Below are 17,024 nucleotides of genomic sequence, written 5' to 3'. Positions count from 1 at the left end.
GAGCATCACCACCAGTCTGTTGTTATTGTTGATAGGGATGCAGCGATACTACTTTTTTCTAAAACTGTTATGAGTACTTTGACTTGAGTAGCCTACTTGCCAACACCGAATACCAAAACGAGTACCATGCATTTTTCTCAAACATTCTTGTGTATAGATGGTTTATAGACTATATCATAGCAGACTAGTTAGTAGTTACCCATTTACCTGAGAAACGTAGATTTAGTTATATGAGAATCTTACATATGCTATTTTATTCTTTTTTTTTTATTGAATATAATTTTCATTATTATTAATCATTTTTTCCAAGGCTTAATTTGTCATTTGTTTCCTGGGTCCTGGATACCTGATACTATCGGTGCATCCCTAAATGTTTGTTTTCTAGTTCGTTTTAATGGACCTCTCAGTCTTAATTGTTCTTTAAACGTCACTATTGTAAACAAAACAACAATATTAACAGCTTTAATATAGCTCCTTTTTCACAAATTGTCCCGACCGGCTCAATGAGGAAAGCAACCAGAAGGGCGGTTAAATACCAATTTTATTACAAAGTTTAACTCCAAAAATGGCAAAGGTGGCTGGGACTGAGCTGAGCCACCAGGCCAGATGCAGCCAATCTTAGGGGACAGCTGAGAAGCCACACCCAGTAGCCATGGGGGAGGGTGGAGCACCTGCATACAAAGAGGTGAGAGGGAGGAGCAGAAGCAGGACACAAGTCCCTCCCCAACACTCAGACAAGCCAATTTATAATTCTATTTGTCAATCCATCAACTGTATTTGAAGAGAACCATTCATACAAAATAACTCAAAGTGCTTTACAAATATTCACGCAATGGTTAATGACATAGATTTAATGACTGATTTAGACTTGATTCAAAGCAGCCAGCGCTGTTAATAAACGCCCTTGTAGTGAAGATAAAAAGATAGAGGCCGCTATGAAAGTTCATGGGAGGCAAATGATGTGGTGCACATTGAAGTTGGTTTCACGTTGGATGTTGGATATTCACTTCCAACACTTTGGTAGGCTACTGCTCTGGAGACACCTACAGCATGTTCCACACAGCCCACAGCTCTAGACTGGTGAAATCCTGTTCATGTGAAGCCTACATAAAATCACATTTATGGCACTTTTCTACCTTCATCTGGTAAAAATCGTGGAGGCAAACAATAACAGTGATCGCTCCTAGGACAGGCTATAGATAGACTCAGGGCAGATAAAAGTCCCTCTGCAGATAGGGCTGAAGGCTGAAGAGAACATTTATTTTATTTTTTATGATTTTCTTTTGGGTTGTCTGTGTTAACAAATCATGTTAACATTACGCTTATATTGAATTAAGTTGAAATAATAATCATTAAACGATAATGGTGGTGACTGTGGCACAGTTGGTAGAGCGGGTCGTCTCATGATCAGAAGGTCGGGGGTTCAAATTTGCGTACTGACCTTGTGTCCTTGGGCCAGACACTTCACCCTCCATGCCTCAAGTGTCTGCGTACACTGTTGTATGAATGAGAGAGTGAATGGTTCCTTGCTGTGTGCCTACAGTATGTAGGTGGAAAAGCGCAATATAAGTTGAGACCATTTACCAATAAAATATATCCATTTTAGTTTTAGCAATGGTAGCTAGTAACTTAAGAAAACCAGTTACCGTCAAGCCCTAAATATTTCTCATATCCTGCTTATTTGCTTTTTTTTAATTGCATGTTACATTAAGAACAACTAATATTTTCATGTATTTATAATGTAAAAGGTTACAAAGGTTGAAGTTGTAATAAGTGCAGTGCAACAGCAAACACATGGTGGTGGTGTTTTGTGGGGACTTGATGATACACACTACCAGAACATGGTGTCATATGAGGACTGATGCAGTACCAGCAGCCACCTTGTGGGGGCGCTGTTTTGTGGGGACCTGTGATACACAGAACCAGAACATGGTGTCATATGGGGACTGCAGTACCTCAGTGTGTCCACTAGGGTCGCATACACTCACACTAATTCAGGTTTTGGACATTCTGGGGACTTCTCAGGAAAAGTACATGGGGCCCATCTTGAGGCCATTTCTAGCCGTTTAAAAGCATTGTGCCTCTGGGGACCTCGAATGAGGTCCTCATAAGGTTTTAGGTCCCCACATGGCTGGTGTGTATACAGGTGGACGTCCCCACATGTGATGCTTTACAAGAACACACACACACACACACACACACACACACACACACACACACACACACACACAAAAAATTATGGCAACTTCTTAAAATTTGTATTAGTTCTGATATAAATATACTTGTAGGCCACGCTACATGACCCTGTTCCTATCCTAAACTTGATCAAATCCCTTACCCTAAAATTCTCTTCCTTATTGTGACCACTGGCAACTCATCTTGTATGTCGCAGGTGGGGGACCAGATCCTGGAGGTGAACGGGCAGAGCTTCGTGACGATCTCTCACGACGAGGCGGTGCACATCCTGAAGACGGGGCTGCGGCTTCTGGTCAGAGTGCGGGACGTGGGGAAACTGCCTCACGCTCGCACCATCGTGGACCAAACCAAATGGGTGAACAGTCCTCTGTCTGTCTCCGTCTCAGAGATAAGTGCGAGACCAGAGAGCCCAGCCAGGAGTCCTTGTCCCAACGCTGACCCGAACGGCCACGCGGGGCACGCTGCAGTCAACAGTGCAGAGAACGCAGCAGGGCATAGTGCAGTGCATAGTGCAGTGCATAGTGCAGTGCATACTACAGTGCATACTACGGCACACTGTCCGGTCAGCGCCAACTCCAGCAACACAAGGTGAGTCAGAGGAGCTAATGCCAATTCTACATGCATTTTATTATTAGTTATAATGCTTTTTGCAAGTATTTGGTCATAATCTCACTTTGTAGAAAAAGAAAAAAACATCTGAAACAAAATATCCAGTTAGCGAAGCCTACAAGGTTTTTATATCGATCCACTCACAGAGCACTTTGTCACAATAGGAAGAAGGAAAGACTTTATTTAACCAGGAAGTCCCTTGACATAAATCTTTTTTCCAAGGGAGACCTGGCCAAGAGGTGCCGGTAACAAATATAAAACCAATAACAATTAAGCACAATAAAAACAATTTACAATCAATTCAAGAATAACATGAACACTCTCGGGTTAGGCTCTCAGACTGTGCCAATTTAAAGGAGTTCATGGGTAGGCCTGTCATGATAACAAATTTGAAGTTCGATTTATTGAGGCAGGAAAGTATCGCGATAAACAATATTATTGACTCTAATAATACTAGATACTGTCAACTCTCAGGCCTAAAGAGTAAACCTTTGTTCTAAAAGTGCATCATAATATCCTAAAATACCACACAAGCTGCAATAAACATGAAATATAATGTCACTTAATTTACTTCAGTTGGAAATCAAAGTATTATAAAGAAAAATTAGGGGGGAAATGCTAATAAATGTACTGACGATAAATATCGAGCCCCAAAACGTATCGTTTATCTGTTATTTATTGAACGACAAGTCGATATAGTAATTATTGTGACAGCTCTACTCATGGGAATGAGTTCTTGAAGCCGGAGAGAGTTTCGAAAATCATTTTATGACTGGGGAGCAGAGTAGGAAAAAGCTGTTCTTCCCAGTTCAGTGTGGATCCTCGGAACAGAGAGAAGAAGTCACTTAGAGGAGCGGGAGTTGTATCCACTGCAGGCAGGAGACAGAAGACGATACAGATACGAGGGCAATTTGCCCAGTAGGGCCTTGTAGATGAAGATTAGCCAGTGCTTCTGTCTCCTGGAGTTGAGCGAAAGCCAAGAGAGCAGAGAGTACAGCTGAGTTGGTGATGAAGCGCAGTGCACTGTGATAAACTGTGTCCAGAAGATGGAGGGCTGCAGTGGCTGCGTTCATGTACAGAATGTCCCCATAGTCCAGAACCGGGAGGAAGGTGGTCAGCACAAGTCTATTCCTCACATCCGGGTTACATCATCTTCTTTAAGATTCCCATTCCAAACATACATTGATTTACAAAGCCATGCACGTTCCTTGTAGATGATCTCCACTCTTCTGACTGATGCCATCATAAAGCTAACGTCCTTGTTTACAGAATACGCCACATGCTGCCTACGTCATATTCGGCCTTTCTCTGATTTGGTTAATGCCCTTGTCAATCAGGCCCATCGGGAATTCAAAGAAATTACCCCTGATCTCAGAATGCAAGTCTTTGTAAAGAAGAGGAAAACGGTGTATTCAGCTGCCCAGGCTAGCTCCAAGCAAGTTTTTGATAAGAAAACAACATTGTGACATTGTAAAAAAAAAAGCTATGAAAAGTAGATTTTGCATAATTCTCCCCCTTTAACCACACATTCAAAAATCACCGTTTAATCTTCAAATAGATTATTCAATTATCCATCGACACATTGCTAATGTTTTGTTCCATTAATAATTTCAAAGCTGCATCAACATGACATTTCCAGATAAGTGCCTTTGTTTATGTATAATTGTATTACACAACGTACATATATTCGATTACTGCAGCCTTGGCATTTTGCAGCAGCACCGTGTGAGAAAGGTTAGCCCCAAAGTGATGCTGTAAATGTGGCTGGACAGATGGAGCCCTCAGGCCAGAAGTCAGAGAATACAGAGAAAAGACAATTAAAAAGCGCTCTGGATTCGGAGCGCACAATTGTAAAAGGAGGATGTTTTTGTTGTTTGGCTCAGACTAATCAAACAGTCGTCTGAGAGAAAATCACTTAATGGCCCATTCCTGTGATTTCATTACAGTGATTGGGTATTACAAACTTTGTTTTTTCTTCTTTTTAATTTGGTTTGTTGGGAAATAGATCTTTTAGTTCGAGCTTGGGTATACATAACCATCATGTTAATTCAATTCCCTACTGTTTCATTATAGACTGGGTCATACATGTAATCTGTGGAGCTAGCGGAATCGGTTGCATAATGTGCAACAATCCCATTTTAAGTGGACATGTGCAAAATGAACTGTTTTGAGCTTTAATGTTGTCCCCTTGTCATAGACAGACCTGGAGTTTTATTTCACTACATTTACGTGGTTTTGGGTAATCCTCAAGTATTCCTGTTAAAGCAGAATTAGTACATTAAATATATATCTACTAAAATATCAAGAAGCATTGCAGTAATAGCAAAAGCAAAGCACATTTTAAACGTCAAAGCTCTACATACCCTATACTCTTCACTGATTTTGCCCTATTTATACTATTGTACTGTGGTTTGGGGCAGTACCTATAAAAACACAGTTAAACCAATAGTATTGCTGCAAAAAAGAGCTGTCAGATTAATTCATAAAGTTGGGTTTTTAGACCACACAAATCCACTATTTTTCAAATCAAAGATCATGAAGTTCTGCGACATTGTTGAGTTCCAAACGGTACAGATGTTATACAAAGCAAGATATAAACTGTTACCAAACCAAATACAAAGAAGGTTCCAAGAACGTACTGGTCGTTATGAATTACGGGATGATTTAAACTTTAGGACTCAGAGTCATAGCTCCACTTTGAAAAGTTTCAGCCTGACAGTTAATGGTGTACAATTGTGGAATAAATTGGAGATGGAGATGAAACAATGTCCAAACCTTAACCTGTTCAAATATAAATACAAACAAAAGATTTTTGAAAAGTACAGAGAAGAAGAAACATGTTGACACTAGGGGGAGCAGTAGGATCAATTTGCTGCTCTGAACGGTTGTCATTCTATTGTTTATAATTGCAAATAGGATTAGAATTAGGGCAGGCGAGCTACAAATCTGCTGAGAGGCCCCTCCCAACGGGCTCATAAACTTCGTCTTTTAATGCACCTCACAGTAAAGGAACATCTTCTAAAAAAAAAAAAAAAAAAAAACAGATGTTAGGGCAGCTGGGTGGGGGTTTGTTGATGGGGAGCTAACGCCCTCTTCAACTAGCCCACTCTACACCCTGGCTTTTTAACGCACTACACTATGCAGGGCTTAAATACTTACTACATATTACATTATTCATTGGTCTTGATTGATAATATTGATAACCATTCGACTGACAATCGTTCGCCGTTTGTAAGTTGCTTTGTACCAAACATTGTATATGTAACGAGACTGTTGTTGTAGTTGTGCTTCGTTTCTCTTCTGCTAAATTCTGTTAATTAATGTAATGTAATGTAAGTGTGGTCCGTGTTAAAACAGACGCTTTGAAATGTAACAGGTTCCTTGCTAAGGAGGCAAATCCAAGTATGATCATAATGTGTTAAATCACAAACGAGTACGTTGTGTTCACGTGTGTGCATGCTGTGTTCCAAGGCTCTCATACTTTGTAATATGTTCTTTGTACTATTGTTGTGATATCCACTTTTATTGTAATGATTTCGGGGTGGGCGTTTATAAGCTTTTGCTTCGGCCCACTCCTTTTGAGCAGAATTTTAACTGCTCAAATGAACAAATAAAAAAAATAATAAAAAAAATAAAAAAAAAATAATGAATCCTTTCCGTAGTCCCTCTGGGGGTAATACAAGTGTTAATGGGATGATTTTGGGGGGGGGGGGGGGGGGGGGGGGGGGGGGGGGGGGGCATGCTGAAGGTGGTGTGAATCAAAAGTGAAAGTTCATTTTTAGCTTATTCTTACAGCTGCCAGCAGGAGGAGCCCCAGTAGAAGTCCACCAGCTATAGTGCCTGTATTTCATTGTTTTTCTATTTAATATTTAAAAGAATTGCTGAAACAACAGAATAATGTTTTTAAAGTAGAACTAAGTAACTCATGCCCCTAGAGGCCATAAGCGCCAATGCAGTTGTCGTAGCATGTTGCGTTTTTTTTACTCATTAATTGTCCTTGAGAGTAAATGCTACGCTGACAGAAAAGACAAAGACACAGAGAGACATATTGTACATCCAATTACACAATGAAGATGGATAACTTGGCTGTAAATACTGTTTAAGTGGTGCTTGCCCACAGCTAGCTTTGCCCATTAGCCTGTTAGCTTTGTCTTCGTGATTCCATGTGTATTGGTGCACCGGGTCCGAGCAGGGAAAGTTGCAAACATAGTTTTTTTGGCCAGAGACAAAAGGGGGAGATGAAAGACCCTCCAATCATCCCATTAAAACTTGTATTACCCCTAGAGGGACCACGAACAGGATTTATTAAGGTAAGCAAGTTACTCAGTACTGTTTTAAGTCTATCTTTAAGCCCCATATGCATGATACAATGTCAACTTTAAAACTGAGGTACCTAATAAATGAATTGGAGACAAAGCCACAGTTTAACTTCCACTATCTCTGTTTGAAAACGGTTAAAATCTGGTACTTCACCTTTTAGTAATGAGCCAGTTTAGAGTGGAATCTTTATTGGACCCATTATTTTACTTTTACTTTTAAGCATTTAATGTTTCTACCTCCCTCAAGAGCTCTGTTTGAACAGGAGAGGTTATGAGGAGGAGTCCGTCTTCTGCAGAATGTGCTCCTCCATGTTTTAAAAGTTCACACACCTTGGCCTGATCATTTTAGGCAGCGCTCAAATTGCCTTTAAATAGTCATAAGGTCACAACTTATATAGCGCTTTTCTACCTTAATTAGGCCCAAAGTGCTTTACAGGAAAGGAACCAGTCGCCCATTCACTCTCTCAATCATACACCAATGTACGCAGACACTGGAGGCGAGGTGGGTGACGTGTCTTGCCCAAGGACACAGCGACAGTGTGCACCTGCAGGATCTGGGATTCAAACTCCCGTACTTTCGGATCATGAGACGACCCGCTCTACCAACTGCGCCACAGTCAGCACCCTTTACTGCAAATGATTGTCTTCTCAAATTGTCATCCCTTGGAAAGAATAGTCAGTCGATTTTATCCGGCCCATGTGGTCTGTCACACAAAAAGCCTGCTATTATTATCGTTTGCCTTTCCAGTGCGCTTCTCACAAAACTCTCGTTATGGGGGTCCCTAACATTAAGCTCTTATTTAGACAATACCTGCCAACAAACACAATTAAAGTCTCCGGCTATTGTCTTTGCTGTGCATTTTCAAAGTTGATTAATTGCGTAATAATCCTGCCTGACTCCATGAATTCGTGATCCAAATAATTACCGACCACATTATCGCTTGCCCAGAGCCTAAATTAGTTTTCACGACACAAGCTGAACTGAAGTGCGCAGGCCAAAGGCACGAAGCTGATGCATCAGACACTGTGTCAATGTAGATGAACAATCCTGTCAAATCTCGCTATCATCCATCTTCCTTTGCCCTTTTCCATTAAAGCCCATGATTGACTGGACCGTAAATAGACCAATAAAAGCTACTAAAGCCCTACGTATCCACTCAAACAGCTATTTACTATAAAGTCATTTAGACTCACTAAATCAGAGAATTGTTGACACGATTTCTTGGGGGAATCTCTTTGCTACACAATAGAGTACAAGTACAAGTCCATTAGAAATACATTGTGTGCTCTTGCTGGAAAACCCCAATGACGATTAAATGTGCGTTCATTATTGAGAGCGGGAAGAGTTTTTGGGAGCTGCTGCCACGATTCTAAGAATTGCCACTTGAGAAGATCCTGAGACTGCTCGAGGCGGTGCCAGCGGGTAGAAACACAGCTCCGGGTTTGTTTTTGATGAGAGAACAGCATTGTTACTGGTTAAAAAGCTCTAAAAAGTTGGTTTTGCTTTTCCCTTCAGAGTTATTTACCGAGGAATATCAACACAAAAAAGTCAGGGAAGGGGCGAGTTCAGCTTGAGAGCCTGATGGATGAAGCTGTTTTTCGGTGGGACTTAGTGGCATGGATCGAGACTGAACACAACTCCACAGACCGTGTTATTTCATTGGACATTTTATCGCCAGTGACTAAGACTGAAGGCCACAGCACATCCAGCCGCTTTGACGCGCGGTAAAAATATAAGCCGCTTCTATTGTTTTCTATGAGAGAACACGCACCGAGACTGTAGTGACGTGTTCGACCCCGCTCCACGATTCAGATCTGCTGAATTCAGACGCGGTGCCACGGAGGAAGAGACATGCTTTTAACCATTCTGCAGAGGCACAGACAGGTTTCTGGCCTGTGACAGACAGGGAGGCTGCTATAAACTTTGTTGGGCGGGACAAGAGGAGCAGCGGAGTCAGAGAAACCATCGTCAGGGCTCATGCTTCAGTTGGAGCAGTTAAAGTCCTATCTGTCGCCCTATTAACCTGCAAAAAAGAGATAATCGTTTGCTCTCTCTCTTTCAACACGGGCATACGTGACTTATTTCATTTATGATAATGTATTAACCACGTGTTTAAAGCTCAGCATGGTTTGAGAAAAGCCTTTGAAGTACAGTGACTGCAGTGTGTGTTAAAATCCCACATGGACCACACCAGAATGTGCTGTGTTCTGGAGTGCAGAGTGCAGCTGGCCTTCATGTGACTTGTTGATGATCTGATGGATCGAGCAACATTGCACTGATTTAACATTCACAAATATGATAAACTGAATGTTCTGAAATGGTTAAACTCCACCCTTTAGTTCGATGGTGAGTTAGCGACCTTACACTGGAAAAAATGAAATCTTATACAAAAATGACCCAAAAGGGCTCGAAATAAGACTTTTAATGCTGATTTTAATACAGTTTTGACTCGTCTCGAAATAAGATTGCCAGTGGAACTAGACAGATTTTTCCTGTCTTTGACTATTTTGTCTCATTTCAAGTTTTTTTTTCTTTTTTTAAACCTTCAAGTTAATTTATCTTATTTTAAGCGAATTAATGCTTGTTCCATTGGCAATCTTATTTTAAGACATGTCCTAACCTACTCTAAATCAGCATTAAAAGTCTTATTTGAAGCACAGTTCAAGATAAGATGGCATTTTTTCCAGTGTAGACAGTACCCCTATTGTATGCAGCTAAGCAGAGGTGGGAGTAAGTCACTAAATGCAAGTCTCAAGTCAAGTCCAAGTCAATTGGTCATGAGGTTAAGTCAAGTCGTAGCATTTGTCAAGTCACCTCAAGTCGCACATGCCAGAGTTAGGCCTAACTTTCAAACTTATTTTCAAAATATGTTTAATCTGCTTGAAAACAGGCAAATGTGCAAGAGCTTCCTTGAAATTTTGCACTTTGGAAAATCTAGGATGATATCAAACGTTTACAAAATCTAATGTATTTGAATTTGAAGTTTAGCCAATATTGAAAAGTTACACATAAAAGAAAATGTATTTTGAATGCTCCTATCTGAACCAAAGTTGTTAAAACAGGACACTACTTTAAGGCAGGGGGGCCCAGGGGGTTTACTTCACAAAAACATGAAACAAATAATAAAAAACAAATAATAAAAATAATAAGAACTTAAAACTTTTTTTTTTTTATTGACCGTTTCTGAGTCAGGTGTTCCCCTATAATGCCCCAGCCCCTGAATGCTTGGATTCACCCCTGCTCAAAGTACATTCTGCACAGTCTTCAGTCCTGCTGTCACAGGGCTCTGTGGCTGCATAAAACAGCCACTAAATGCGGTGCAAACTTGTGTGAACGCCTGCGCGTGTCGTCAATCACTGTTGAAATTGTTTTAATGCGTCCAAAGAAAAGCACATTTTCTACTGCCTTTCAGCATGTGGCTGATTACCATTATTAGATGCCCCTGGCTTTACGCACTGAATCCTTTTGTCTTTTATCGATTTAAACTAATAAATATAATGTTACAGCAAGTAATTACAAGTTATTGGCCTCAAGTCTCGAGTTAAGTCTCAAGTCACAAAAGGCAAGTCTTAGGTCAATGCAAGTAATTTTGGAGCATGAGTCAAGTACGGTAAGTCTCAAGTCCTGAAAATTGGGACTTAAGTCTGACTCAAGTCTCACACCTTTGCAGCTAACTATTAAACAATTATCCATTCTTCATTATGTCCAGCCTCATCTAAATAACCATAAATCATGTAAGTCCCCATTGACATCTCCATTGTTTTTGCCTGAGCGCGGCGTGTTCAGCTCCTCCTCGTCCATCTGTCCCGCCTGATAGAATTGGCAGGGTTTTTTTTTTTTGTAGCCTGCGTGAGTGAGTAAAAGGGTTTCCTATGCCTTTCTGCCTCTCAGCTCCACACCTCATTAACCAAGAACCCGGCGCAGTCCAGAGACCACTGCTGCACTGTGCCGAACTCAACCAGCTCCAATTAACAACTGAGAACTGCCTCTAAATCATGTTATGGGCGGCTCGAAACAAGAATGAATGAAAGTGAGTCTTTGTTTTTTTTTCTCTTGCAGACCCACGTCGGCCAGAGCTACGACACCGGGGCTGGGGAAGGTAAGAAATGTGTCCCGCCCTCGCACTTAGCTAGACAGGTAGATAGGTCATTTGGGTTGGTCACAGACAGCACCGACAAATCATAGGACAATGCAATATCTGTCATTTTCCCCCACATATTACAGTTTTTAAAATATACTCTATAGGACAAAAAGGATTTAACACTACGGAAAGAAAACAATGAACTCTCGTTTTCCAATTTGAATCTGCTTTATCATTTTGTTAATCTACACGCCGCACAGTTGGTAATGTCTCTATGAAACTTATCTAAAGTCCAAATCCCTCCAAATTGGTCCCGAGCGTGATTCGATTGTCGAGCAGCTTCCGGGTTTAATTCACAAACTGTGTGTGCCATTTTTGTGTGGAGTTTTAATGTTAGTACCGTGTCTGGATGGGTTTCCTCTGAGGATTGCAATCTCCTAATCAACCATATAAGCTGTAGAGTTTGAAAGGCCTCTGGCTAAGCTCAAGATCTGGAGATGGTTCCCGGGGCGCTCTACTGCGGCTGCCCACGCCGCTCCAGTCACTAGTTAACTAATTAACCTTAAGTTTTCTCCATTCTGGTTCTATAAACTCTCAGTCACACATGAGACTTTCATTCACAGACGCACGTTCTTAATCCATCTTTCAAGAGGCTATTGACTCTTCAAATCATAAAAACGCCACCCAAGAAGTGACTTCCTGTTTCGATCCAGCACGCCAAAATAAAAGCACACAGCTCCTCTCATTGATTAGTTCAGCAGATATTTGCAATATTACAAGAATATGATCAAATACACACATTTTAAGTGTTTTGTCTGTTAATAGTTAGGCAGAAAGAAAGTTAAAGGAATAGGCCAGCGTTTTTACATACTGAGATTTGTTCTTACCTTAGCTTTGACGAGTTCTTTAGGACCTGTCTGGTCTTCACCCGTGCCTTCAATCTCATAAACACAGCGCAGACGGCGTTAGCATTAAGCTACCAAGCTCTTCCACGTTTTCCCTATTTAAATATGGTTACGTGAAGTGTTACACTACAAAGTATAATAACACAAAATTAAACAATGTGGATTTTCTAAGCGGATAAAACGGGGTGCTATATTGTATCGCGTAATAATACCAGGAGTAGCTTGGCATCCGCACAGTAAAGTGAAGATATCACTGCGCGTATATTACGCCTTACAATATATTTCCCCCTTTTATCCGTTTAGAAAATCCACACTGTTTAATTTTGTGTAATTATACTTTGTAGTGTAACACTTCACGTAACCATATTTAAATAGGGAAAACGTGGAAGAGCTTGGTAGCTTCTATCTTGACCTGTTTTGGAGCTATAGTGGAGAGGGGGAGAGACTAAATGCTAACGCCGTCTGCGCTGTGTTTACGTGACTGAAGGCACGGGGGAAGACCAGACAGGTCCTAAAGAACTCGTCAAAGCTAAGGTAAGAACATATCTCAGTATGTAAAAACGGTGGCCTATTTCTTTAAGCTAATGAACTGCTGAACTAATGAATAAGATGGTGCTTTTATTTTGGTGTGCTGGATTGAAACAGGAAGTCACTTCTTGGGCGCCGTTTTTATGATTTGAAGTTATCAATTACAGATGAACTTCCTCCTTCTAGATTCCAGGCTTGTGTTGCGCTTTACTAGCTTGTGTTACCAAGTTTCTCAAAGCTCCACACTGTAGTTATAGTTCATTGTACTGTACTGGGATAGACCGAGGGAAGCCGGGCTGCCACTCACTCGCACACTCTCACACACTCTCATTCATTCTGGCCAATGTACATGTTTTTAGTGGAGGGGAAACACGGAGAACATGGAAACTCCACACAGAAAGGTCATGGATCGAACCCGGGACCTTCGATCTGAGAAGCACAAGCACTAATACAAATGTACTGTGCCGCTGGTATTTGCTAATGAAGCCTCTTGAGATGAAATGTCCTCGACTTCAAAACACCCCAGCACAGAGGACAGTTCAAGAACTTTTGCCGACTCCTCTCCATTCCAACCGAGTCCATCCGTCGTGTGTTAAATCGGTTGACTGCGCATCAAAAGCCTATAAAAATGCAAACTTTTGTTGAAATCATCATAGTTTCCAGAAGTAATTTGCTGCTTTCCTGGAGCACGGTGCCATAAAGCGACCTCGCTCTGGGGCCGAGTGAATCCAAACTCAGCAATAAACTCCCAGACCACCTCATATCTCTCTGTCCTGGGTCCACAGTTGCACTCATAAAATGTTAATGTGTGGAGATTTGGAGTCCGTTTAGTCCCGAGTGCGAGGCCAGAAGTGTTTGCGATGCAGAACCATAAGCATCAACACCGGCCGCGGACTCTTTTTGAGGGATTTGACCTGTCTCTGAGGACTCGATTCAGACCATTGAAATGATGGAACGACTCGGGCTAGAGGACAATAACTCGCGCTTGGACTCACCGGGGCGTTTTTTGTGTTGCACGTTAGTTTTTTTTTGTTGTGTACTCCTTACAATATTAAACTTGGAATCACACCTCACAAACATGCTGTGTTTAGTCGTGCATCTTTCAGGGCATTGGTTTTGAAATTCATGGTTACGAATGGATTACAATTTTTTTTGCATACTTTTCAAGCTTCTTAAAGCACTTGCTCCCGGTGTTCATTCACTGCTCATTCATATTCTTGCACATCTAGATATAACAAATCAGAGGATTCTAAAATTACAATTTGACGTCTCTAGCTGCTCTCTGACTTGCTTTTCAAATACTACAGATGAGAACTTGATCGTAAGTGTGACTTTAATGACAGAAACCAGACCCTCACACTGATCTATCATTTACATTTGTTTAACGGTCCAGGGTTTTCCATTACACGAAGTTCTTTGTTGTTTTTAGTCCTGACTTGAGTTTGCAAAGCTCCCCCGCAAAATGACCAAAACCGGAGAAAATGGACCAAATGTAGCTCTGATGTTGAAGATGTTTATTCATTTTTGACTGTATAGACTGTTATGTTACTGTTAACTTTGTCCAAATGAACTATAATTGAAATCTTGTTTAAACTTAAGTAAAACAATTAAGGTTATTTGATATAATAGGTAAGATAAAACCTAACGAACACCCACCCATAAGAGAAATCTTTAGGTTTATGGGCCATGTTGTCGTTTAAAAAAAGATATATATATATATATATATCGCCACCCCTAGTACTAAATGACACACCCCCAAGTTATTTTTTTCAAAGAGTTTGGGAGGTCAGGCGGCTGCGGTGAAGGAATTTCCCTGCGGTAATTGCACAGCGGTGTGCGGTGAAGTGCGGTGTTGCTTATAAATATCTAATGGGCTACATTTTGGGGTAGAGCTAATAAAAATAAAATAGCAACAATATTCAGCACAATGCCTTGTTCCCTCTCTGCGTGAAAGTGCTCGTGCATTTGTTGATGCTTTGGCTTATGGTGCAGAGGAGGGAGCTTTTTGATTTCTTTTCTGTCCATACATGTGACATGTTGCCTGAACCAAGTAAGCCAAACATGCAGGACATGTTTGTTTTTTTGTGTTTTTTTTTAAGCAGTACTAAGTAACTCATGCCCCTAGCGGCCATAACCGTCACTGCAGGTGTCGTAGCATGCTGCATTTTTTTTACTCATTAATTGTCCGTGAGAGTAAACACTACGCTGACAGAAAAGACAAAGGGGAGAGAGGGATATTGTTCACCCAATTACTTTTTCACTCAAACTTGGCTGTAAATACTGTTTAAGCGGCGCTAGCCTGCAGCTAGCTTTGCCCGTTAGCCTGTTCGCTTCATCTTTGTGATTCCGTTAGTGTGTATTGCACCTCCGACCCGGTGGCAGGGAAAGTTGCAAGGGTGGTTTTCTGGCCAGAGACACCAGGGGGAGATGAAAGACCCCCCAATCAGTCTGATGAAGGGCTAAGACCCCGAAACGTCACTCTGCCGGTGTGCACAATAAAGCCTGGTGAGCATTTACAGTTGTGCGGATCTCCTTTCCACTTTTCCACTATATTGTTTTTCGGATCAGCACACTGGTTTAGAATTGTGGATGTCTCTCCTCCAAAACTGTAGACTCCCCAATCATCCCATAAACACTTGTATTACTCCCTACTACAGAAAGGATTTATTAAGGTAAACAAGTTACTTAGTTACAAAGTTAAAACAGTACTATGTTACAATCTACAGAACAAGAGGCCGGTTCTCACACTTGACTCACACATATAGATGCTCAAAATGCCTATAAAAATAACCTTGTTTTTAACGTATTCAGTGTTACAGAGTTAGTTCTTTTTTTTAACTCTTATTACTATAAAAAATACCTGCTTTCTCCCTCATACGGTATGATTTTCAATAGCGCAGTGTGACTTTTGCAGTTGCCACAGCAGCCCTATTGGGAGGTCTCATAAGCGATTAGGTAATTAGGTGGCCTCATGGAGAGAGGCCTCTTTTATTCCATCTCACCACCATTTTCAATTAAATAAAAACACAACTATTTGCATTCATTCTATCCCTGCCGCAGGCCTAGAAGCAACTGGTGCTTTCTTGGGATGGAAAACCTACAAAGAACTCCCATCGTTAAACAGCCTTGGTCTCCCGTGTGCGTGCGTTGCCATTGTCTCATAGAAGTGTTCAAACATGCCTCTCTAACACAAAGGCACACGCCCTGCTGTTCTATTTGCGAGCTCCACGGAACCGCAGTCATTGAAATCGAGAGCGCCGTGAACTGACAGTTGCTAACACTGTCTTCTGAAGGTATCCGTTCCACTGAATATAATGTTCCTCCACTTATTTCTTCTATGATGACTCAGCCGCTTCACTTAAACACACATATGCACTGCCTGGGGAAAAAAAAAAAATATCTTAGCTATTCTTGCCAATTTGAAGAGCAGTGCACCTCTGCCGGCGTTTTAAAAGTAGCAACCACCCTCCGCTGCTGACATTGTTTTAGATACAAATCCTGTGGAAGCCTCCAATCCGTCACGTTGATAGATCCTGACAGAACAGCGGCGCGGCCTGTCGTTAGCTTAACTCTCAGACTCTCGAAGGCGGCGCGCAGAAGTGCTGAGGACGGAGCATTCGCTAATAAACTTAGTCTGTGAAGTCATGCAGCTGGTGCGCTCTGATACCGCCTGCCTGTAAATCGCATTGGGACACACTCCCCTGCATTTTAACCGAGCGATGGAGACGCCGTGCTCGGAATATACTGGGCCGCTAAAAGGGGGATATTGTTTAGAGTTTGTGCAAGTGTGAGCAATCTGTTGAGGAGTTGGTTTTTTGCGGGTATGGGGAGTGACAAACTCGCCGACGGGCCAAATACATTGTTCCGGGCTGAGCAGGAATAAATAGAGAGGGTTCTCGGATTGCAATGTTTCGGTTTATGTGCCATTTTTTGGGGGTGAAACCACATTGGAGAAACATGTGCAATGCAGTGTATTGTCAATTACAGAAGACATTTTAAAATCTCATTTATTAGGGTTGCTTTGGGTACTACTTTGATCATTGGCTTAATTTGACTAAAATACATAGATCCACTTTAGGTCAATAAAAATGTGGTCTTGAAATCAGGGCCACAACACAGTGTGGCATGCTTACAGGCATTAGCCCCATTTATGTTCATTAACTGTCCCGACCAAATAAAGAAATGAATGAAATGTATACTTCTCAAATTTAAAGGGTCTATGCAAGTTAGCCATTTTACTCACTGCTGCCACCTCAGGTCATCTGTGTAACTGCAGCTTATATATCAAGCTTGTGCATGACGGCATTTCGGACCCGAATTAACACCTTTTTGAGTGACAGTGCAGGATTTTAGAGGCAGTTGTGGTGAACAACTGCCTCTAAAAT

At 41.4% G+C, this 17,024-nt stretch overlaps 1 protein-coding gene across 2 annotated transcripts in view; it reads left to right on the top strand.

Annotated features, from left to right (window-relative positions):
• The window catches only part of whrnb (whirlin b), a 215,123-nt gene that overhangs the window by 151,246 nt on the left and 46,853 nt on the right, over positions 1 to 17,024 (top strand). For both annotated transcript variants that reach the window (XR_013793441.1, XM_079567260.1), the window contains exons 4-5: positions 2,393 to 2,784; positions 11,185 to 11,224. Coding sequence is in view for 1 of the 2 variants with exons in the window: in XM_079567260.1 (XP_079423386.1) it covers positions 2,393 to 2,784; positions 11,185 to 11,224 (432 nt within the window). In the remaining variant the exon portion in view is untranslated. The remainder of the gene's footprint in view (positions 1 to 2,392; positions 2,785 to 11,184; positions 11,225 to 17,024) is intronic.

The sequence above is a fragment of the Gobius niger genome, assembly GCF_951799975.1.
Source record: "Gobius niger genome assembly, chromosome: 1".
In the NCBI taxonomy this organism is placed as follows: Eukaryota; Metazoa; Chordata; class Actinopteri; order Gobiiformes; family Gobiidae; genus Gobius; species Gobius niger.
The sequence above is the reverse complement of the archived record's forward strand: the minus strand, read 5'-3'. Positions and strand labels throughout refer to the sequence as shown.